Raw genomic sequence first — 21,936 nt, forward strand, 5'->3', positions numbered from 1 at the left:
TTACTTTTATCAAAGTGTAACATAGAAAAGTGTACAAATCATCATGGGTTTTCACAAGCTCCCCAGCAGTTTGCAATAGGAAGTATCTTTAGAGCATGAGCAAATCATGCTGGAACTGTACTTATTGTCATAGAAAGGAACAAAAAACCCTGAGAGGCATGCTGGAACTGTACTTATTGTCATAGAAAGGAACAAAAAACCCTGAGAGGCGGTGAGACGCCCTCCCCGACGCTCGTGCAGCGGCTGGGGCCCGCGCCTGCGCGGTGGGAGCCTGCCACTCCGGGAGGAAGTCGGAAGGCGGGAAGCTCCGCCCCTTTCCCGGCTTTGGCGTTCCCCTCGGCTCTATCCCCCTCGGCTCTATCCCCCCCACCCTCCCCGAGCCGCGAGCCCGCGGGGCGCTGTCCTCCACCCCTCGGAGCTCTCCGCGGCGCTTCCCGCAGCGCCTGCGCGACCCCGCCCCGCCCCACGCGCGGGTTAGCGTTCCAGTTGCCGCCAGGCCTTCGGTCCACTGCACCCGGCCCTTGCTCTCCCGGTCCGGCGGGCGCCCAGCGGCGCAAGCACCATGGTAGGTACCGTGACGTCACAAGGGGGCGCCCTCGGGGAGCGCGGGCGGTTGAGACGGTTGGGGGCGGGGCGGGGGTCCCTCTGGGGGCTTTGTTCTTCTGGACTGGCGTTGGGCCCTAGGACTTTTCCCTCCATCCTTAGTTCCTGCGCCTCAAGTTCTTTGAGGAGAGACCTGGAAGCAAATAAGATTTTTTTTTCCCCCATGAGAAAAAAGGAAAAAAAAAACCAGAGAGTCGGCGGAGACCGCAGTAGGAACAGCTAGACCTCAAGGATCATTTCCCTGACGGAGAACAGGCTCCGGGAGGGTGCGGGTGCGGGTGGAATACTTTCTACAGTTCTCTGGGAGGCGTGGACAGGACCCTAGGAGAGGTCGTCCGTTGAGAGACGAGCCCGAGGTGTGTAGCGCAGAGCCTCTCTCGGGGCTTTATGTCAGGGGCTCGAGGTAGTGTGCATAATCATCTGGGCTCCAGCTTTTCATCCGAGTGTTCCTTCCTGTGAAGTTTTGAGAACTGCCAGAAATGTGGCGGGGATCCCAATACCAGTATTTGGTAATACTAGCAGGGGGACACGCCTCTTACCATGTCCCTTCCCATATGATGGTTTTCCCCCTCTCGCCCAATAGCTCTTCTATTCCTTTTTCAAGTCCCTTGTGGGCAAGGATGTGGTCGTGGAACTCAAGAATGACCTGAGGTAGGTGCCTGCTCTGCCAAGTCTGTAGGGGGTGGATGTGCCCAGCGCCCTGGAACTTCTTTAACAAGTATTTGAGGGCTAGGCAAGGTGGGAGGGATACAAAGGAAATAAATGACTTGTGCCTCAAGCTTACAGATTAGCTGAGGAGTTGTATCTTGTACTGGAAAAAAATACAAAGAAGTATGTAAGTAGTAAGTACTAGAGAGAAGACAGGGCAGACGCCTCAATAACATTTTTTACAAAACGTAGTTTTGTTTTTCTGATTATATACTCCTTTGACCCAACTTCTAGAAATGTAAGTATCGGTTCCTCAAGTAAAGATGTATGTACAAAGATGTTGGTAGATTTTTTTTTTGTAGTAGTAGCCAAAAGTTGGGGGAAAAATTAAAATAGCCATAAACAGGGAATGCGTTAGATTGTGGTATTTCCATATAATATAGCTGTTCACATAGAAATGAGATGTATTAATATGGAAAGCTGTTGCAGAATAGTATATGTGGCATTATCTCCTTTTTGTTGAAGAAAATATAAACAGAAGACCCATGCAGCCCCTTCTGTCTATACTACTTTTACATCCCCTATCCCCTTGTATCATTAGCTTGTAGTCATTTTTCAGGAGTTGGATTAAATGCTGTATCCTTGGACTTTCCTGGTTCTTCTTCTTCTAGCCAAGTAGACGCTTCCTTTTCTTTCTTTCTTTCTTTTTTTTTTTTTTGGCCGTGCCACGCAGCATGTGGTATCTTAGTTCCCCCACCAGGGATTGATCCTGTACCCCCTGCATTGGAAGCATAGAGTCTTAAACTACTAGACCTCCAGGGAAGTCCCTAGCCAAATAGACTCTTCTGTCAAAGAGTCTTTTTTTCTTCCTAGTGGCTTCTCAAATTGTGATTTCATAGAAATGTATTTACTGTTTAGGATCTATCTTTCCTACAGGGCCAAGACCATGTTTGAGCTCACCACTGTGTAACTAATGTCTAGCACAGGCCTGGTATCAATATATAGTAGGTGCTTAATAAATGTGTGCTGAAGGAAAAAAACATAGCCAACATTTGAGAACCTCCTATAGACTAAGAACTACTCTGAATACTTTACATTTGTTAACGCATTTAATTCTCAGAACACCTCTACATGATATATACTATTGTTCCTGTTTTACACATGAGGAAACTGAAGCTTGGATAGGTTAAGAAACTTGGTTAAGTCTACACAAATACTAAAAGACAAAGCCAGAACTTAAATCCCATTCTGTCTGCCCCCCGACCCCTTTTTAAAAATTAAAAACAGGGTCATAGTTTCTATGCAGTTGTGAAACTTGCTTTCACCTAATGGTATGTTGCAGATATTTTCCTTGTCAGTAAAGTTGATGTTTAGTGTTTTAACGTTCTTAATGTCTGAATGGCATTTTTCTTAGCTGGCTAGAACTAATTTAACCAAAACCTTGCTGTTGGACACTTAGGCTGTTTCCAATTACTTGCTTTTATAAATGATACTGCCCTGAACATCCTCATGCATACATCTTTGTATACATCTCATTTCACTAGAAAAAAATCCTTTAAGTGAAATGTACATTTAAAATATTGATACATACTACCTGATTGTCCTTTAGAAAGTTTGAATGAATGTATTCTCTCCCCAATGGTTTCTTCTTCATTTCTATGTGAGATAATTTCTTAGTGGGGGAGGCATTGACATGGCAGGGAATGGTGAGGCAAGGAATTTGCCTTTTAGATCAGAGATTTCGATTTATGGCACTGACAATGCATGTGGTATTGATGGCATATATTGATAGATTGGGTCCATATAGAGACAAGTGTGGAAAGCACAACTACCCTCAGCAATTCTGTGAGATGACTTGTTTTTTGATTTTCCTCTTCTTCCTGGGTCTTCCACATGGCAAGAATAACTGTTATGTTATAGCCCCAGATCCTAAGGCAAGGACTTAAAAGATTCAAAGGTAATTCATTGGGTTGGGAGAAGAGCTCTTTCTCTTGTGCTGGTTGTCAGACCACTTTTGTCCTAAATATCTCATTCTAAAGGGACTGAATGAAATGTTACCACCTTATGCAATTCCTGAAAGTTATTGCATTGCTGCAGTTGGTGATAAGGCGCTGTCAAAAGTTTTTTAGCAGCCAGGGATGTGGTAAAACCACCACTGAGGCAGTTGGTCTCAGACACTGGATTTCAGACACTTAGAATTTTACAAAAATTAGGGCCAACAGAGAACTGACAACTTGAATTTTGGCAAGGTAAGGATTTTTTTTTTTTTTTTTTTGCGGTACGCGGGCCTCTCACTGCTGTGGCCTCTCCCGCTGCGGAGCACAGGCTCCGGATGCGCAGGCCCAGCGGCCATGGTCCATGGGCCCAGCCGCTCCACGGCACGCGGGATCCTCCCAGACCGGGGCACGAACCCGCGTCCCCTGCATCGGCAGGCGGACTCTCAACCACTGCGCCACCAGGGAAGCCCCGGTAAGGATATTTTTAAAACTGCGATTTATTAACAATTATATTTTTTTAATACAAAAAAAAAAGAAAGGGCAATTAATGAGCAATTATTCTTAGGAGGAAACCAATGACAACCGTCAGCATACTATATACACACTACACTAGCCTGCGTTTCCTCTTTTGTCACGGACTTATGAAACCTTTGAGCACACATCAGTATTTGAGAACCAGTTCTAAGGAACTTAGAATCTGATGATGACATGCAGAATGGTTAGGATGAAGGCAGCCAGGTTGGAGGCTGGCCTGGATTGAGCTGTAAAGTCATTAGACCTTGGTTTGTAGAAATCATACTACAAAGAGAATTACAGAAATGTTAGAAAGACATCAGCAAACCATAGGGATTCGTGGGATGTGGAGGGTGGAGAAGTACAACTTATAGGATTTGAGGTTGTGAGACTTCGTGTTGAAACTGTTGGCAGAAATGAAAGGATTGGGAGAGGTAGTATGGCTTGGAGCACTGGTATTTAGATAGCATTCCTCTTTAACATTGCAGGGGGCTCAAGGATTGAGGAAGGGAGAGGACATCCCTGTGCCTGCATCAAGAACACTGCTAGCTACCTACTTTACCTACTTTACATATGAGGCTCTGGTTCCAAAGCAATAGTATTTGAAAATAGCTGGTGGTTCTGGGGGTTGGACAGGCCTGAACCAAAGTCTCTGTTTGTTCTAAACTTGGGCAAGTTATAAAACGTTTCTGAGCCCCTGGATGGTTAATAGCTACCTTATGAAGTGGCTGTAAATATTACAAATACGCAGAATACAGGTCTAGCCCATACCAGTTGTTTAATGGTATCTACTAAGAGTGAGTTGGTTTAGGGAGAGGAGAGGTTATTTTAGAGGTCTAAAATAACACACTGCTGTTTTTCAGAGGTCTAAAATAACACACTGCTCTGGAAGTACCTACTTTCCTAGTCCAGAGCTTAGACATATCCCTTTTTGGTTCTGCCTTTCCGGTTTCCTCAAGTCCTTTTTTTTTTTTTTTTGCGGTACGCGGGCCTCTCACCGTTGTGGCCTCTCCTGTTGCGGAGCACAGGCTCCAGACGCGCAGGCTCAGCGGCCATGGCTCACGGGCCCAGCCGCTCCGCGGCATGTGGGATCCTCCCAGACCGGGGCACGAACCCGTGTCCCCTGCATCGTCAGGCGGACTCTCAACCACTGCGCCACCAGGGAAGTCCACCTCAAGTCCTTTATTTCCCCCCAACCATGCTCTTATCCCTGCTCTGCAGTCACCTCTATGTTGACTTTGGTATAAACTAATTGGGTTTTACCCTCTCTCTGCCCCTGACAGCATCTGTGGAACCCTCCATTCTGTGGATCAGGTGAGAATATAATAAGGGCCCTGAATGGGGTCTTGGGGAAGGAGATGGGAGAGGTTAAGGGCTGCGTACATTCATCTTGTCTCTAGTTCTAATGATGGTGTTCATCTTCTTTTCTTAGTATCTCAACATCAAACTAACTGACATCAGTGTCACAGACCCTGAGAAATACCCTCACATGGTGAGTTGTGGATGGTAGAAAAGAGCAAACATCTCTCAAAGCAGGAGGTCCCTGGGTGGATAGAGGACATTTTTTAAGGGTGTTTTCACATTTGTCTATCTTTGTCCAGTTATCAGTGAAGAACTGCTTCATCCGGGGCTCAGTAGTTCGCTATGTGCAGCTGCCAGCAGATGAGGTCGACACACAGTTGCTACAGGATGCGGCAAGGAAGGAGGCCCTGCAGCAGAAGCAGTGATGGTTCCTCCTCCCTTCCCCTCCTTCCACTGGTGACCCTTAACCTCATGTCCCAGCCCGGGAGGCCTCCCTCCCATACTTGAGGTGTTGTTTGTTTCTACATAGCGAAGGCTTTTTTTTTTTTTAAGGGATGTGGATGAGAGGAATAATAGTAGGGAGCAGCTATCCTCTGTTGAGAAGGAGAGGAAAAGTAGGCTGGGAACTGCGAAGCCTTCCCTGGCCCCAGCACCTGCCTTTCTCACTTCTTCCCTGGAGATGGTGGGAAGATCTCCCAGATCTCTCCAGGGTAGCACGTGATTCATTTTGGGGATGGAAGGAATCTGTCCCGCATCGGGAATAAAATTTATGACGCAAATTCTGGTTCTGTGTGTGTTTTGGGAAGGGGGCTGGAGAATGGGAAAGGGGTGTTAAATTCATCCAAGCCCTGTTACTCTCATTACCCCAGCCAAGAATCCACCCCATCCCGGCATTATCTGCTGCTACTCTCCTTGGTATAAACCATATCATTACCTCAATTAGACTACACGTGTTTCCTGAACATTCCCCTACTTAAATGGCCTACCTATCGCAGCCTTTTGCTTATCCTGTACCTATGAGTGCTTGCTGTCCTATTACCATGAAAGCTAATGAGACACCAAAATGCGTTTAATGCTGCTGGATTTCTTCCTCAGCCCAGCCAAACCAGTACACTCTTTCCCAATATCTATTGCAGATAAATAAATACAAGTGACAAAATACTGTGGAGAGTTGTGACTGGAAATTAACTTTCACTCGTTTAGCGAACAAGAGTTGCCGCTACAGATATGAGTTCTCAGCATGAAGGGACCTTAGAGGCCATCCAGCGTGACTCCCTCTTCCCACATAGGAGGAAATGAGGACCAGGGAGGACCTGGACACCAGGGACCTTCACCAAATAGACCCGCGTCCGCGTCAGGAGCCGCCCTCCCCGCCGCTTCCCCAGCTGCCCGCTCGGCACCGCCCTCCCGCCCGGCCGAGGACCCGCGCGGGGTGCCCGCGGCGGTGCCTGACGGGAGCGCGGTTCCCGGGCGCGTCGCCACCCCGTGCCCGCGCCCCTCGCTGTTCCTCCGGAGCGCGGTCTGCGGCGGGCGGCGCGGTCCCCGGGCCAGGGTCGGGCCAGGGCAGCGCCCGCACACTCAGGCGGGGCACGGATGCCCCCGCCAGGACCCGCGGGCCCGGAAACGCTTGCAGTCACACGTGGGCGCCGACGGCCCGGGCTGCTGTCGCAGGGAGCTACGGTCGCCCGGACGACTGCCCGCCGTCGACGCCCGCTGGACTCCCCGGCTCCAGCCGCCAGACCAGTCCAGCTTCGGCCGGCGCCCGGCTATGAGGTGGATACCAGGCTCAGTGTGACCACCTCCCTCCAGTACGTACATACATCCCGAACCCGCGTCCTGCCGGCCGCTGAGGGCCTCCTACGAGCTTCCCACACTCACCGAGGGCCCGCGGTCACGGGAAGTTCCCCACTGTCATTGCCACTCCGAGAGCTGGGTCCTCGGCTCTTGAAGTTCAGTCAGATTCCTGGGTCCCTCGGTCTTACCCTGTCGCTTTCTCCTTAGGGCTTTTCCACCTCGTTCGGACCTCCTGCATAACCATGTCCGTCCTCTACGTCTCTCCTCACCCCGATGCCTTCCCCAGCCTCCGAGCCCTTATAGCTGCTCGCTACGGGGAGCATGGGGAGGGTCCGGGATGGGGAGGAGCCCACCCCCGCATCTGTCTCCAGCCGCCCCCGACCAGCAGGAGTCCCTTTCCGCCACCCCGCCTGCCCGCCCTGGAACAGGGGCCCGGTGGGCTCTGGGTGTGGGGAGCCACTGCTGTGGCCCAGCTGCTGTGGCCAGCAGGCCTGGGGGGCCCTGGGGGTAGTCGGGCAGCCGTCCTCGTCCAACAGTGGGTCAGTTACGCAGACACGGAGCTGATACCAGCTGCCTGTGGGGCAACGCTGCCAGCCTTGGGACTCCGAAGCTCTGGCCAGGACCCCCAGGTGAGAAGAAGCGCAGAGGGGAAGGGGGAAATTTAGAAGAAGGAAGCAAGACTTGGAATGGATGGTGAGCCAGGAACTCAGCATGTCAGACGTAGAAAAAAATTGATCGTATTCCAGATTGCCACCTGCTATGGTAATCTTGGGTAGCTTTCTTAAACTCTTTGAGCCTTGGTCTTTTTATGTCTGTGAAAACAAAAATTGAGAACATGTTGAGAAGTTGAAAAGATGTGCGCAGAGCACATAATCTAGTGCCAGGTGTTTTAAAGTCTCAGAGTAAGCGTTTGATGAATCTGAAACTGATGAGGTTAGTTAGAGGTTACTGTGAATTGTAGGAAAAGATTGGGTGAAGGAGAGATGAGAGGCAGTCAGGCCTGGAGAGATGACAGTTGCTGGGAGAAGATGGAGGAGAAATGAAATGAGGAAGAAGGGAAGTAGGAGAAAGGAGAGAGAATCACACCAGATTATAATTAAATTCTTGAGCGGAGCTGTGCCTTACTGCCCTTATAACACCACCTCCTTGCAGAGTATTGAGCACATGGTGGATATCTAGTATTTTTTGAATGAATGAATGAATGAAATGAATATATGACTTAGATCCTGGTTTGCTCCCTCATATCCTGACTACCCTATGTAAATAGCGGCCCCCCTCATTGGAATTCTCTCTCCCCCTCAGCTTCATTTATTTTTCTTCATAGCACTTAGGAGGAAAATAGGGTAATACATTATATATTTGCACATTTATTGTCTCTGCCCCTAGAATGTAAATTTCAACAGGTCAGAGGCTCCATCTGTTCATATTGTCTCCTCATTCATTAGACAAGGCCTGGCATGCAGTAAGTACTTAAAAAATATTTGTTGAAGCAGTTACTGTGTTGCTTCATGTAACCTTTAACTTCCTGTGCTTAGTATATTGTATCTGACATATAAGTGTTTAGTAGGCAGTCCAGTGGTTAAGACTCCACGCTTCCACTGCCTGGGGTGCGGGTTCGAGCCCTCTTTGGGGAACTAAGATCCCGCATGCTGCGTGGTATGGCCAAAAAAAAAAAAAAGTGTTCAGTAGGAATTTATTGAATGAATGGGAAGTATTTTTATTATGATCATTTCAGTGAAGAAGAAACGTGATTTGTGGGAATGGAAGGCCATGGATTGAATGGGGGTGAGGATTGAGGTGGGCCGAGCCTCATCTCATACCCCTTTTCCTTCCTGTTAGGCTGCACTTGCGGCCCTGGGCAGGGCCCTGAGCCCCTTGGAAGAGTGGCTTCGGCTGCACACCTACTTGGCTGGAGAGGCCCCCACTCTGGCTGACCTGGCAGCTGTCACAGCTTTGCTGCTGCCTTTCCGTTATGTGAGTCATTGGGGCTTGGGGAAGAATGAAGGCAGGTTCCCTTAGACCTCACTATAGGGTGAGTAAGGATAGTTCACTTCTTTTCCCCACCCCAGGTCCTGGACCCCTCTGCCCGCCGGATTTGGGGTAATGTCACTCGCTGGTTTATCACATGTGTCCAGCAGCCAGAATTCCGGGCCGTGCTGGGAGAGGTGGCTGTGTATTCAGGGGCCAGGCCTCTCTCCCAACAGCCAGGTGAGGAAGCATGGAGGATGGGAGCGAAGGGGTTCCTCTGGGGTCTTTCATGCAGCTCACTTTCTTTTGTCTCTTAGGAATAGTAGAATCACTGGGACAGGAGCTGGGCGGGGGTAGGTGGGAGGTCAGCACGGGGGAGCCTTTGGGCAGCTGAAATAGGCCATCTGAGATGTAATAGCACTCTTCACAGAGGGTCCCCAGCAGGTCTGCATTTCTGTGCCTCTTTCCAGGCTCTGAGGTCCCTGCACCCCCAAAGACAGCTGCTCAACTCAAGAAAGAGGCAAAGAAAAGGGAGAAGCTAGAGAAATTCCAACAGAAGCAGAAGATCCAACAGCAGCAGCCACCCGCTGGGGAGGTGAGAGGCTGGTGGAGCTGGATGGAGGGTTGGTTCCATGGTGAGCGGCTGGTATCTGGGCCTATATCCTTTCCCTCCCAAGCAGAAGAAGCCAAAACCAGAGAAGAGGGAGAAACGGGATCCTGGGGTCATTACCTATGACCTCCCAACCCCACCTGGAGAAAAGAAAGGTACTAGGAGGGGGAAGAGACACCTCCTCTCTTCACATCTACCCTCCTTGTCTCTTCTCTTTTTACCCCTTTTGCTTTGTCCTTGCTCCCACTACTTTGCTTAGTGAGGATTTGCAGAGTCCCAGGTCCTTCTCTGCTGGCCCTTCGTCCCCTTCCCAGCTGCTCCCAGCCTCAGCTCTGACCCTTCCCTTCCTCCCCCTCAGATGTCAGTGGCACCATGCCTGACTCCTACAGCCCTCAGTATGTGGAGGCTGCCTGGTACCCTTGGTGGGAGCAGCAGGGCTTCTTCAAGCCCGAGTATGGGGTGAGTGGGCACTGCTGCCCAGGCCTGGAGGGGATGGGGGCGGGGAAGGACAGGGCTGAAGGATACATTGCCTGGGAGCGGACCAGAAGAGGTGACATGAGGCCTTAGTAAGTACCCATCCTTCCTCCCCGTCAGCGTTCCAGTGTGTCAGCACCAAATGCTCGGGGCATCTTCATGATGTGCATTCCACCCCCCAACGTGACAGGCTCTCTGCACCTGGGCCACGCGCTCACCAACGCCATCCAGGACTCCCTGACCCGATGGTGAGCTCCCATCCTCCCCTCCAACTGGTTCCCTCTGCCTTCTCTGGCTCCACACTCCTGTGGTTCCTTTCTCTTTGCTGACTGGGGCCCTCAGCTCTGTCCCCTGGTGGTGCTACACTTCTCTCTGGGTCACTCCCATCTGATGGCTTAGCATCCTCTCCTGGTCAAGTAACCAGCACTTCCACTTGCAGACTCTCTTCTCTTGCCACTAAAAATAACATTATTTTGAATTTAGCAAGAAATATGTGAATATATTCTTGTAAGAAATTTAAAACTTCAAGTTTCTTTGACCACCCTCCTCCAGATTTACTTCCTCCTAAGAATTAGCACACATCATTGTCATCACTTGAATGTGTATCTTTCCAGATCTTTCCTATTTGCTTACATGTACATGTACCCATAGAAATGTGTAGTTTTCCTTTTGGTAAATGGGTTTTTCTTTTCTGTAACATAAAGGGCTCACACCAAACTTGTTATTTTATAGCTTTTTTCTTATCCTTAACTGTTTATCTAGAGATTTTTCCTCATCCTTATATGTGGACTGACTTGATTCTCCTCATTGCTCCTTAGTGTGGCTTTACATAATGGTGTCACTTTTTTTTTTTGGTACGCGGGCCTCTCACTGCTGTGCCCTCTCCCGTTGCGGAGCACAGGCCCCAGACGCGCGCAGACTCAGCGGCCATGGCTCACGGGCCCAGCCACGCCGCGGCATGTGGGATCTTCCCGGACCGGGGCACGAACCCGTGTCCCCTGCATCGGCAGGCGGACTCTCAACCACTGCACCACCAGGGGAGCCCTGGTGTCACTTTTTATTAATGGATGTTCCTAATTTTTCTCTGTTGAAAACTGCTGGAATGCACATTTCCTATACATGCTTTCTCAAGCTCCTGTGGAAGCATATCTCTGGCGTAGACACCAAGAAGTGAAATCTCTGTGTCCAAGGGGCCTGCCTTTATTGAGTACAAATAGAAGCTGGCAAGTTGGCCTCCAAAACGGCTTTACCAGTTTATACTCCATGAGTTGCATGTGAGGTGTGCCCCTGCCAACCCTGGACATTATCTGTCTTTGTTTTGCCAATCTGATGGGGGAAAAATGGTTATTTCTGTTACTGCTGATTACTAGTGAGGCTGTGTCTCTTCATGTATCCTGGCCAGTCAGATTTCTCTTTATATGTATTGTCTGAACCTGTTGTTTGCCCATCTTTCTGTTGTTCTTTGTTTGTTTGTTTACTTTTTTAATTTTTTCGTTAGAAGAGTCTTTATAGAGTGTATGTATACATTTTGGCTATTGATTTTTGTTGTTGTTGTTATATATGTTATAAACATTTTCTCCTGTTCTAGCAGTTGACTTTTTTCCCCCACTGTTAATATTTTGACTAGTTAACAACCACAAAGGCTAATATTTCAGGTGACGAATTTCTTTTAAAAAATATTTTAAAACAGCATTTTATCTATTGAAACTAGGGTTTATTTATTATATTTTAAATTTTGAGAAGTTTTTCTAGTGTCCTACTTAGCTCAATTAATTGGTCAAAAATATTTACAGGACATAACCATGTGCCAGCTCTGCTCAGGGCACTGGGATACGTCAGACTTAGCATTTTGCAAGGAATGAAGAGTTGGAAAAACAGAGTTGTGTTAAATACATATAACAGCCAGATTATTTACGTGAGGAAAGGTTTAACACTTCTTACGGAACACTTAAGCTAACATTTTTTTCTAATGAGCATGGTTTAAATCAAATGTTAGAAACTCCCATTACTTAACTGGAATAGATTCACGTCAGTGTTTTAGAATCACAGATAACGTGAAATAACAGCCATAGGTATCTCCACCAGTAAGACATAAAAATGAAGTAAAAGTGACTATCTACCTATGTTTTTTCCTTTTTCTTCTAGCAGAGAATAAGGTGTTTTTCTACAAATATCCATGACATTTTATTGATTTTTTTTTTTTGGCCAAATTTATATACTCCCCAAGAGACACTTTTAGTGAAATAATATCTTTATCTTCCTCTCTCATGCTTGATTCCTTTAATAGTATTGTTTAACAACATCTTGAAAAGGTCAGAAAATGTTCATATCCATTACAGCATATACGAATGCCTGTGATCTGTAAGAGAATGGAGTTGCTACAGTCCTGTTCCCAAGGAGATCTAAACCCAGTGGGGGTAAACAGACTGATAAAGTAATGGATATAATGCAGTTTGATGAGTCATTGAAAATAACGTATGAACACAGCGTTACTGTATTTCTACAGTAATTTTCTCTCCCCCACTCTTTTTTTAAACATTATCATTTTTAAAAATTAATTAGTTAATTTTTGGCTGTGTAGGGTCTTCATTGCTGCACATGGGCTTTCTCTAGTTGCAGCAGTTGGGGGCTACTCTTTGTTGTGCTGCGCAGGCTCCTCATTGCAGTGGCTTCTCTTATTGTGGAGCATGGGCTCTAGGCACGTTGGCTTCAGTAGTTGTGGCACGCGGGCTCAGCAGTTGCGGCGCACGGGCTTAGTTGCTCCACGGCATGTGGGATCTTCCCAGACCAGCTCGAACCCGTGTCTGTCTGCTGCATTGGCAGACAGATTCTTAACCACTGCACCACCAGGGAAGTCCCATTAACATGTATCATTTTTTTTTTTTTTTGTTAACATGTATCATTTTTTGTTTTTGTTTTTTGCGGTACGCGGGCCTCTCACTGTTGTGGCCTCTCCCGTTGCAGAGCAACAGGCTCCAGATGCGCAGGCTCAGCGACCGTGGCTCACGGGTGCAGCCGCTCCACGGCATGTGGGATCTTCCCGGACCGGGGCACGAACCCATGTCCCCTGCATCGGCAGGCGGACTCTCAACCACTGCGCCACCAGGGAAGCCCAACATGTATCATTTTTTAATAACAATAATAATAGCTGACATTAATTTGGTCCTCTCTCCTACTTTTAAATGTACTTCTCAAAGGTCACCAAAAAGTTCATTACAGGGGCTTCCCTGGTGGCGCAGTGGTTGAGAGCCCACCTGCTGATGCAGGGGACACGGGTTCGTGCCCCGGTCCGGGAAGATCCCACATGCCGTGGAGCGGCTGGGCCTGTGAGCTGTGGCCGCTGAGCCTGTGCTCCGCAACGGGAGAGGCCACCACAGTGAGAGGCCCGCGTACCGCAAAAAAAAAAAAAAGTTTATTACAGTTTAATGCTTCATGGGCCACATCAGCACAGAGCTTGATTAAGAGTAAACTGCATTTACTTGTAACAGAATATGGTAGGCGAAGACTCACGATACTACCATCTCTATTTCTCTAATTCATCCCCTGATTAATTCCCTGAAATATTACTAGCTTTCAGTCATTTTCTTCAAAATAGTCTAGTCCTTGAATTTCAACTCAGAGATTTTATTGTTCTGAGGTTTTATGTTTTAACCTAGTCAGTTTACCAGTGTTCTTTGACTTAATGTTTACTGTCTTGTTAAAGAAAATCTCTCCTGCCTCCAAGTTACAAACATGATCGATCACCTATTATTTTCTTCTTTTTTTTAATTTTTGGAAACGATACCATTTTCTAATGCTTTTCTTACAGTTTTGTTTTTTAAAGTTGACGGTTTTTCTTTTTAACTAAATTAGAATTAAACTAAATTTAGATTTATTTTAAAGTAAATAAGTTTATTTTTGTGGCTTTGGGGAAGTAGGGCGATTTTTCCAACCAATTAGCTAGTGTCCCAAACAAATTTTTTGAATAGTTTGTCCTTTCTCCACTGATATGAAATGCCACCTTTAACAAATACTAAATATGCTTGAATCTGTTTCCAGTCACTGTTTTGTTTCCTTAATCTATAACTTTGTTCCTAGTTCCTGTGAAAACTTCTTTTAATAATCGTAACTTTCTCACATGTGTTGATACCTAGCTGGGCGAGAGCCTCCTCTTTGTCCTTCTTTTGCCAAATTGCCTTGGCTGTCCTCACACATCTCTGTCTGACAGTGATTTTAGAGTTGGGAGAGTCCTGCCCCATCGCCCCTCTCTTTCTCAAGTTCACCGACTGCCTGCCTGGAGTCCCTTCTTCCTTCGGGGCAGCTCTACTGCCTGCTCACCTCTGCTCCTCTGTGCTCCTCCCACAGGCACCGCATGCGCGGGGAGACCACCCTGTGGAATCCTGGCTGTGACCACGCGGGCATTGCCACCCAGGTGGTGGTGGAGAAGAAACTCTGGCGGGAGCAGGGGCTGAGTCGGCACCAGCTGGGCCGAGAGGCCTTTCTGCGGGAGGTCTGGAAGTGGAAGGAGGAGTGAGTGCAGCATCCCTGCAGACATCACTGCCCTGCCTCCCTGTCCCCTGTCCAGATAAGATCTCTGTCACCTGCAACCCTGGCTGCAGGGTCAGACCCTCCCACAGAGGCTGAGGGTCATTTGGCCCCAGGGACAACGTCCGTTTCAGAGGGATGAGTGATCCCCATATTCTGCCCCATTAGCTGCCTGGTGTTTCCCTCCAGCCCAGGCCTGAATGCTGATCCCGGCCTTTCTGTCCGCTTCCAGGAAAGGTGACCGGATTTACCACCAGCTGAAGAAGCTTGGCAGCTCCTTGGACTGGAATCGAGCCTGTTTCACCATGGATCCTGTGAGTAGGAATAGGGGCGGGTCTCGGGGCTGGGGTAGGAGTAGGAAGCTCCCCACGGAAGAGAGCATATGCCCAGGGCCCTCCCCCAAGAGGTGGCCCACTCATAGGAAACCACTAGGGCTCAGCTGCAAATGCCACTTTCTACCCCGTGTCATGGCCCTTTGTGTTACCTGTCACCTACCTTAGGAGCTCAGATTCCTTCCAGTGGCACATGGTAGGGCCTCACCCTCCCCTGGAGCCTGAACCCCCAGGATTTTCTGCATTAGCACCTGTCTCTAGCTGAGTGGTTTCCCTGCCATCTACAGTATCACCAGGCTGTTGCCAATCTGTGTTCCCATAGTGCCCTCTCCCCCTCAAGAAAAGTACTTCTCTCCTCTAGCCCCTAAAGGGGTCTGTGTGCCGGGCAGTGGGGCTCTGGGCCAGCCGGGTCTCACTGGCCCCTGCTGCCTTGACACCAAGGCCCATCTCTGGCCCATCTCTGTTCCCCCCTAGAAACTGTCAGCAGCCGTGACGGAGGCCTTTGTCCAGCTCCATGAGGAAGGAGTCATCTACCGTAGTACCCGCCTTGTCAACTGGTCCTGCACCCTCAACTCTGCCATCTCGGACATCGAGGTGTGCCCCTTCCCTCCCCTGGCTCTCCCCATCTCCACCCTCAGCCCCTGGGCCACTCTTCTTAATCTCCGCCTCACAGGTGGATAAGAAGGAGTTGACAGGCCGCACACTGCTCTCTGTGCCTGGCTACAAGGAGAAGGTGGAGTTTGGGGTCCTCGTCTCCTTTGCTTACAAGGTCCAAGGCTCAGGTAGGAGCCAGGGGCACCAGGGTCCTGGGCTGGGTTGGCTGGGGGGTGGGAAGGGCCCAGCGCTGAGCCCACAAGGCCTCCTGTCACCCCAGACAGCGACGAGGAGGTGCTGGTGGCAACAACTCGGATTGAGACGATGCTGGGAGACGTGGCCGTAGCCGTGCACCCCAAAGACCCCAGATACCAGGTGTGGCGGTGTGCTGCCCGCAGTCGGGGGATGAATGCTGGCTGAAGGGGCCCCCACGCTACGTGGGGGGACGGGTACTGAGCGCCCAGCTGATGAGAGAAATTGGATCAGAAACTCATCTGCTGGCTGTTTTCTGGACGTGTAGATAGAATTTGGGTGTTAGAAACCAGGACCCTGCGTAGGAGGGAGGCGGGCGCAGCCCTTCGTGCGTTTTCGGCATCTCCCTCTGTCCCCAGCACCTGAAGGGGAAGAGCGTGACCCACCCGTTTGTGTCTCGGAGCCTCCCCGTCATCTTCGATGATTTTGTGGACATGGAGTTCGGCACAGGTGAGCATGGGGCTGTCCTGTGGGGAGAGGAAGGAGCCATGAGGCAGACTCCTGCTGTCCGTCTCCCCTTTCAAAGAAAAAAATAAGCTTCACCTGAGCAGGCAGGAGTTGGGCTGCTTCTCAGGGGACTGTGTGAGGGGGATGGGGGACAGGGGTGGTCTGAGAGCCACATCCGTCGGCAAAAGGGGGGGTGCGTGTGGGCAGAGACTCTTCTGAGTCCCTCGTGACCCTGGCACCCCGGCGCACACCCCAGGCGCGGTGAAGATCACCCCTGCACACGACCAGAATGACTATGAGGTTGGGCAGCGGCATGGGCTGGAGGCCATCAGCATCATGGACGCCCAAGGGGCCCTTGTCAACGTGCCCCCACCTTTCCTGGTGAGACTGCCTGGGGCATGGTGGCTGGCTCAGGAGACGGCGGGGTACCTGGCACGGCCGTGACAGAGCCTGTCTCACATCCAGGGCCTGCCCAGGTTTGAGGCCAGAAAGGCAGTGTTGGCGGCGCTGAAGGAGCGGGGACTGTTCCGTGGCACTGAGGACAACCCCATGGTGGTGCCACTCTGCAAGTGAGGGTGGAGGCCAGGGAAGGGGGCGGGGACGGGTTTCTCGGGGTGCTCACCACCCAGCTTCCCCACCCACACGTACCTGCAGCCGCTCCAAGGATGTGGTGGAGCCTCTCCTGCGGCCGCAGTGGTACGTGCGCTGTGGGGAGATGGCCCAGGCCGCCAGCGCTGCTGTGACACGGGGTGACCTCCGCATCCTGCCCGAGGCCCATCAACGCACATGGCATGCCTGGATGGACAACATCAGGTGCGTCAGGCCCCTCGATGTGGGGATGGCGACTGGGCAAGGGGCCGAGCGGGGCAGAGGCCGGGCACCGCCTGCCCTTCCTTCATTCCCTCTCCTCCCCCTGCCGCTTGCAGGGACTGGTGCATCTCCCGGCAGCTGTGGTGGGGCCATCGCATTCCAGCCTATTTCGTCACTGTCAGTGACCCAGCTGTACCCCCAGGGGAGGTGAGAACCGGGCCAGGGCTGGGTACTGGCATATCTCGAGGGGGCTCTGGGTTCATTGGATCTTGGTGGGGGGACAGGCAGAGGTGCCCCATTGGATACTCACTCCACCTGTGGCAGGACCCTGATGGGCGGTACTGGGTGAGCGGGCGCACCAAGGCCGAGGCTCTGGAGAAGGCAGCCGAGGAGTTCGGAGTGTCCCCGGACAAGATCAGTCTCCAGCAAGGCAAGGCGGGGCCTTGGGGTGGGGGCAGTGGGGGCTGATCCTCACCTCCACCCCGTCTGACCTCTGGCCCCCCTCAGATGAAGACGTACTGGACACCTGGTTCTCCTCTGGCCTCTTCCCCTTCTCCATCCTGGGCTGGCCCAACCAGGTAATTCCCGGGGCCAGCACAGGGTGGGGTGGGAGTCGTGGGGTGGGGGGCTTGGCTCCCCGCCACTCACGCCCTGCTCTGCCCCCAGTCGGAAGATCTGAGTGTGTTCTACCCGGGGACGCTGCTGGAGACGGGCCATGATATCCTCTTCTTCTGGGTGGCCAGGATGGTCATGCTTGGTCTGAAGCTCACTGGCAGGCTGCCCTTCAGAGAGGTGTGGAGACTGCTGAGACCCCTCCCACTGTCCCCTCCCTTACCCGGGCAGCTGTGGGTGGGCCTGGCCAAGGAGGCTTGTGGGGTCTCAAAGCCACCTGGGCTCTACTAGGTGATTCTGCACCCCAGTTTCCTAGAGGAGGGAGCACTTCTAATTCACACAAAGGCACTGAAGGGGCTGGCAGGGACACCGAGGGGCCTGAGGTTCAGAGGAGGGCAAACCAGAGGTAGGGGTAGGGGGACAGGCATTGGGGTCTAGGTGGGGAGACATCCCCACAGGCCTTCCCTTCCCTGCCTCACAGGTCTACCTCCACGCCATCGTGCGGGATGCCCACGGCCGGAAGATGAGCAAGTCTCTAGGCAACGTCATTGACCCCCTGGACGTTATCCACGGAGTCTCTCTGCAGGTGGGGCTGGACGCGGGCTCAGGCCGGGAAGGGCTGTGGGGTGGTGGCCGCGGGCCTCTGACTACTCCCACCTCACCCTCAGGGCCTCCACGACCAGTTACTGAACAGCAACCTGGATCCCAGCGAGGTGGAAAAGGCTAAAGAAGGGCAGGTACAGAGGGTGGGCCCGGGGCTGGGGTTTGGGCAGAAGGCAGGTGAGGCTGGCTCAGGACGCTCACTCCTTCCCCGCAGAAGGCAGATTTCCCGGCGGGGATCCCTGAGTGTGGCACCGATGCTCTCCGGTTTGGACTGTGCGCCTACACCTCCCAGGGTACGGCTCCCCAAACCTGTCTCAGCTGCATCGTTCCTCCTTCCCTGAGGCACAGCTCTCTCCTCTGCCCTGGGCGTGAGCTGGGAGGGAGAACGGTGTGGACTCACACTTCACCTCCACCCAGGCCGTGACATCAACCTGGATGTGAACCGGATATTGGGATACCGCCATTTCTGCAACAAGCTCTGGAACGCCACCAAGTTTGCCCTCCGTGGCCTTGGGAAGGATTTTGTGCCCTCACCCACCTCTGAGGTGAGGGCCTGGTAGGCGCGAGGTGGGCAGCACCCACACAGGTTGCATCCTTGCCATCAAGCATGGCCTGTGCTGTTTCAGGGTTGTAGCCACAGAGTCAGGAAGCCCAGCTCCTGCCCCCAAGGAGCCTCTGTCTAGCTGAGGGGACAGAAGGATATAGGGACAGATTGTCATCAGGAGAGCCTCAGGCACTGTGGTCCTCCCACAAGGTGGCGGGGGGCCTACCCCTTCTCCCCCAGGCACTGGGCACGTGGTGGTTGCTTTGGACCCATCAGGCTCCTGGAATGCAGATTTCCCCATGGTTCCCGTTCCCATGGGGTTCTGGCTCCCCTCCGCCTGGGCATATGGTGGCCCCCCGCCTGATATGGTGCTTCCCCCCAAGCCTGGAGGCCGCGGGAGCCTGGTGGACCGTTGGATCCGCAGCCGGCTGACCGAAGCTGTGAGGCTCAGCAACCAGGGTTTCCAGGCCTACGACTTCCCAGCTGTCACCACCGCCCAGTACAGCTTCTGGCTCTACGAGCTCTGTGATGTGTACCTGGTGAGGAGGGGCCGAGGGGCCGGGGTTGGCATGAGACCTGAGCCAGCCTGTCCCCCTCCCCGTGCTCAGCAGTTCAGCGAGGGCTGGAAGCTAGGCCTCCCCAGCCCTGAGCCCTGTGCCTCCCCCTCCCCAGGAGTGCCTGAAGCCTGTGCTGAGTGGGGTGGACCAGGTGGCGGCCGAGCACGCCCGCCAGACCCTCTATACCTGCCTGGACGTCGGCCTGCGGCTGCTCTCGCCCTTCATGCCCTTTGTGACCGAGGAGCTGTTCCAGAGGCTGCCCCGGCGGACGCCACAAGCTCCCCCCAGCCTCTGCGTTACCTCCTACCCGGAGCCCTCGGAGGTATGGGGTGTGGCCTGGCGCGGGCTCCGGGTAGCTGTGCAGAGTCAGCCCCCAGCTTCCCTCACCCGCTCCTCCACCCCACAGTGCTCCTGGAAGGACCCTGAGGCGGAAGGCGCCTTCGAGCTGGCCCTGAGCATCACTCGAGCCGTGCGCTCCCTGCGTGCCGACTACAACCTCACCCGGATCCGGCCCGACTGTGAGCCTCAGGCCCCCGCGTCCCCCGTCCCCTCAGCCCACTCTGGGACCCGTGTCCAGTGTGGCTGTCTCGTCTCCTTTCTCCCTCCCACGCAGGTTTCCTGGAAGTGGCTGATGAGGCCACAGGCGCCCTGGCATCAGCAGTGTCGGGCTATGTGCAGACGCTGGCCAGCGCGGGTATAGTGGCTGTCCTGGCGCTGGGGGCTTCTGCACCCCAGGGCTGCGCTGTGGCCCTGGCTTCTGACCGCTGCTCTGTCCACCTGCAGCTGCAGGGCCTGGTAGACCCGGCCCGGGAGCTGGGCAAACTGCAGGCCAAGTGCAGTGAGGCGCAGCGGCAGGCCCAGCGTCTACGGGAACGCCGCGCTGCCTCGGGCTACACTGTCAAGGTGCCTCTCAAAGTCCAGGAGGCAGATGAAGCCAAGGTGTGTGGTGTGGGTGGGCGTTTCCTTCCCCATTTCCCACCTCATCACTCCCCCCACCATCAAACGCCCTCCCGCGCCTGCTCTGCCGGGCCCCAGGCAATCCATGGAGGAGCAGGTGGGACCATGTAATCCCCGCTCTCACACATGAAGAACAGCCAGGGCAGGGGCACAGTCCAGGGTCACACAGCAAGTTGAAGATGGAAGCAGACCATCCATCCATCCTTCCTCCCAGTCAGACCCCTCGTGCACCACCCGCTTCCCAGAACTTGGTATCCACATGCCGGGGGGCTGGGATTGGGATTGACCCAATACAGTCAGGAAGCTTAGCAGATCACCTGGGACCCCTGCAGGGAGGAGCCATGGGGTAAACCACAGGGACAGAAAGAGAAACGTGAGTGGAGGCAACCACAGGGACAAAAAGAGACATGAGTGGAGGCGCGGAGTTACAGAGCCTCGGCGGCTGAGCAGGTTGTCTCACGTGATTGTCCCGGTAGCCCTCTCATGGCCGGGCAGTATTACCAACACCATCTTCCAGAGCCTCTGTTCCTAACCACTGTGCTCTGCTTCCCCAGTCACTGGCTGAGGCTGAGCCACTGGGTGGCACACATGAGCTCTGAAGCCCCTTTGTCTTTGGGAATGGACCACTCTGGGAAAAGACAGGACCCAGCAGACCAGTGATGGTGGAAGAGAACAGGGAGGTGGGGAATTAGGGGGAAGCAGGCTAGCCAGGCACACAGTTCCCCCAGACTACTCCCTGCCCGTGGTCCTCACCCATCTTTCGAACTCTGACCCCTCTGCTCTTTTTTTTTCATATATAAATTTATTTATGTATTTTCGGCTGCGTTGGGTCTTCGCTGCTGCGCACGGGCTTTTCTCTAGTTGCCGCGAGCGGGACCTATTCTTGGTTGCGGCGCGTGGCCTTCTCGTCGCGGTGGCTTCTCTTGTTGCAGAGCTCGGGCTCTAGGCGTGCGGGCTTCAGTAGTTTTGGCACGTGGGCTCAGTAGTTGTGGCTCACGGGCTCTAGAACGCACGCTCAGTAGTTGTGGCGCACGGGCTTAGTCGCTCCGCGCCATGTGGGATCTTCCCGGACCAGGGGTCGAACACGTGTCCCTTGCATTGGCAGGTGGATTCTTAACCACTGAGCCACCAGGGAAGTCCCTGACCTCTCTGCTCCTGTGGGCCTTTGGGGTTCTCTTCTCTTGGCCCTGGGTCTCACCACTCACCCCCTTTTCCACCCTCAGCTCCAGCAGACAGAAGCAGAGCTCAGGAAGGTTGAGGAGGCCATCTCCCTATTTCAGAAGATGCTGTGATACACCCAACTCCAACCCTCGTAACTCCCAGTGTTCTGCCTTGGGGATGGCAGCAATAAAATATTTTGCCACAAAACCATCTCTTGGCTGTGTGTGGTGGGGCTGGGGACGGGGTGCTGAGGCGCTGGGTTCCTGAATCCTCTGAGGTGCCAACGTGAACAGGAGGGCAGCAGGCTGGGCGTGAGGCACTGGGTCCTTGCGGGTAGAGAGGTGCGTCTCTCTGGGTCTGGCCCTGGCCCTGAGCCAGGCCTGAGTCACGCTGCTAGCTCCCCCCTCCTGCTGCCTCCTCCTCCCAGCTCTTCCCTCACCTCCGCACTGCGGCCAGCCAGCCATCCAGCCGTGGGAGGCCCGCCCTGGTGCTGACTGCTGCTTGTGGCCTTGGGCAGGCCGGAGCAGAGGGGCCAGGAGACGCCTGTCCTGCCCACACCCTGCCGGGGCCTCCCTCTCCCTCCCTCCACTGAATCCGGCCTAGGTTAATTATAACTCTGACCTAAGTGCCCTGT

General features: G+C 52.8%; 2 protein-coding genes across 2 annotated transcripts; both read left to right on the top strand.

Moving 5' to 3' along the window:
- The first annotated feature begins 379 nt into the window (after positions 1–379).
- Positions 380–5,904, top strand: LSM2 (LSM2 homolog, U6 small nuclear RNA and mRNA degradation associated). The gene is made up of 5 exons (XM_082848920.1): positions 380–565; positions 1,187–1,254; positions 5,045–5,075; positions 5,194–5,253; positions 5,363–5,904. The coding sequence occupies exons 1-5, from the start codon at positions 563–565 to the stop codon at positions 5,486–5,488; spliced, it is 288 nt and encodes a 95-aa protein (XP_082705046.1). The 5' UTR covers positions 380–562; the 3' UTR covers positions 5,489–5,904.
- A 748-nt stretch (positions 5,905–6,652) lies between these two features.
- VARS1 (valyl-tRNA synthetase 1) lies at positions 6,653–21,469 on the top strand. The gene is made up of 30 exons (XM_082847351.1): positions 6,653–6,871; positions 7,065–7,486; positions 8,697–8,831; positions 8,927–9,065; positions 9,296–9,420; positions 9,506–9,590; positions 9,794–9,894; positions 10,030–10,157; positions 14,254–14,418; positions 14,666–14,747; positions 15,240–15,359; positions 15,439–15,547; positions 15,640–15,734; positions 15,971–16,061; positions 16,315–16,439; positions 16,524–16,627; positions 16,713–16,871; positions 16,985–17,075; positions 17,193–17,298; positions 17,376–17,446; positions 17,535–17,660; positions 17,962–18,066; positions 18,149–18,217; positions 18,298–18,376; positions 18,501–18,628; positions 19,011–19,166; positions 19,300–19,506; positions 19,591–19,702; positions 19,798–20,123; positions 21,365–21,469. The coding sequence occupies exons 2-30, from the start codon at positions 7,100–7,102 to the stop codon at positions 21,431–21,433; spliced, it is 3,795 nt and encodes a 1,264-aa protein (XP_082703477.1). The 5' UTR covers positions 6,653–6,871; positions 7,065–7,099; the 3' UTR covers positions 21,434–21,469.
- The last annotated feature ends 467 nt before the right edge of the window (positions 21,470–21,936 follow it).

Source organism: Leucopleurus acutus (assembly GCF_964270905.1).
Source record: "Leucopleurus acutus genome assembly, chromosome: 10".
NCBI classification, from domain to species: Eukaryota; Metazoa; Chordata; class Mammalia; order Artiodactyla; family Delphinidae; genus Leucopleurus; species Leucopleurus acutus.

What these genes read in the sequence shown, in the direction of transcription:
- LSM2 (XM_082848920.1), top strand. An exon ending in GAACTCAAGAATGACCTGAG is followed by an intron (nt 1,255 to 5,044) that starts GTAGGTGCCTGC and finishes TGCCCCTGACAG; the next exon opens with CATCTGTGGAACCCTCCATT. An exon ending in CTGAGAAATACCCTCACATG is followed by an intron (nt 5,254 to 5,362) that starts GTGAGTTGTGGA and finishes ATCTTTGTCCAG; the next exon opens with TTATCAGTGAAGAACTGCTT.
- VARS1 (XM_082847351.1), top strand. Translation starts at nt 7,100, where the DNA reads ATGTCCGTCCTCTACGTCTCTCCTCACCCCGATGCCTTCCCCAGCCTC. An exon ending in CCAAAGACCCCAGATACCAG is followed by an intron (nt 15,735 to 15,970) that starts GTGTGGCGGTGT and finishes CTCTGTCCCCAG; the next exon opens with CACCTGAAGGGGAAGAGCGT. An exon ending in CAGCTGTACCCCCAGGGGAG is followed by an intron (nt 17,076 to 17,192) that starts GTGAGAACCGGG and finishes CACCTGTGGCAG; the next exon opens with GACCCTGATGGGCGGTACTG.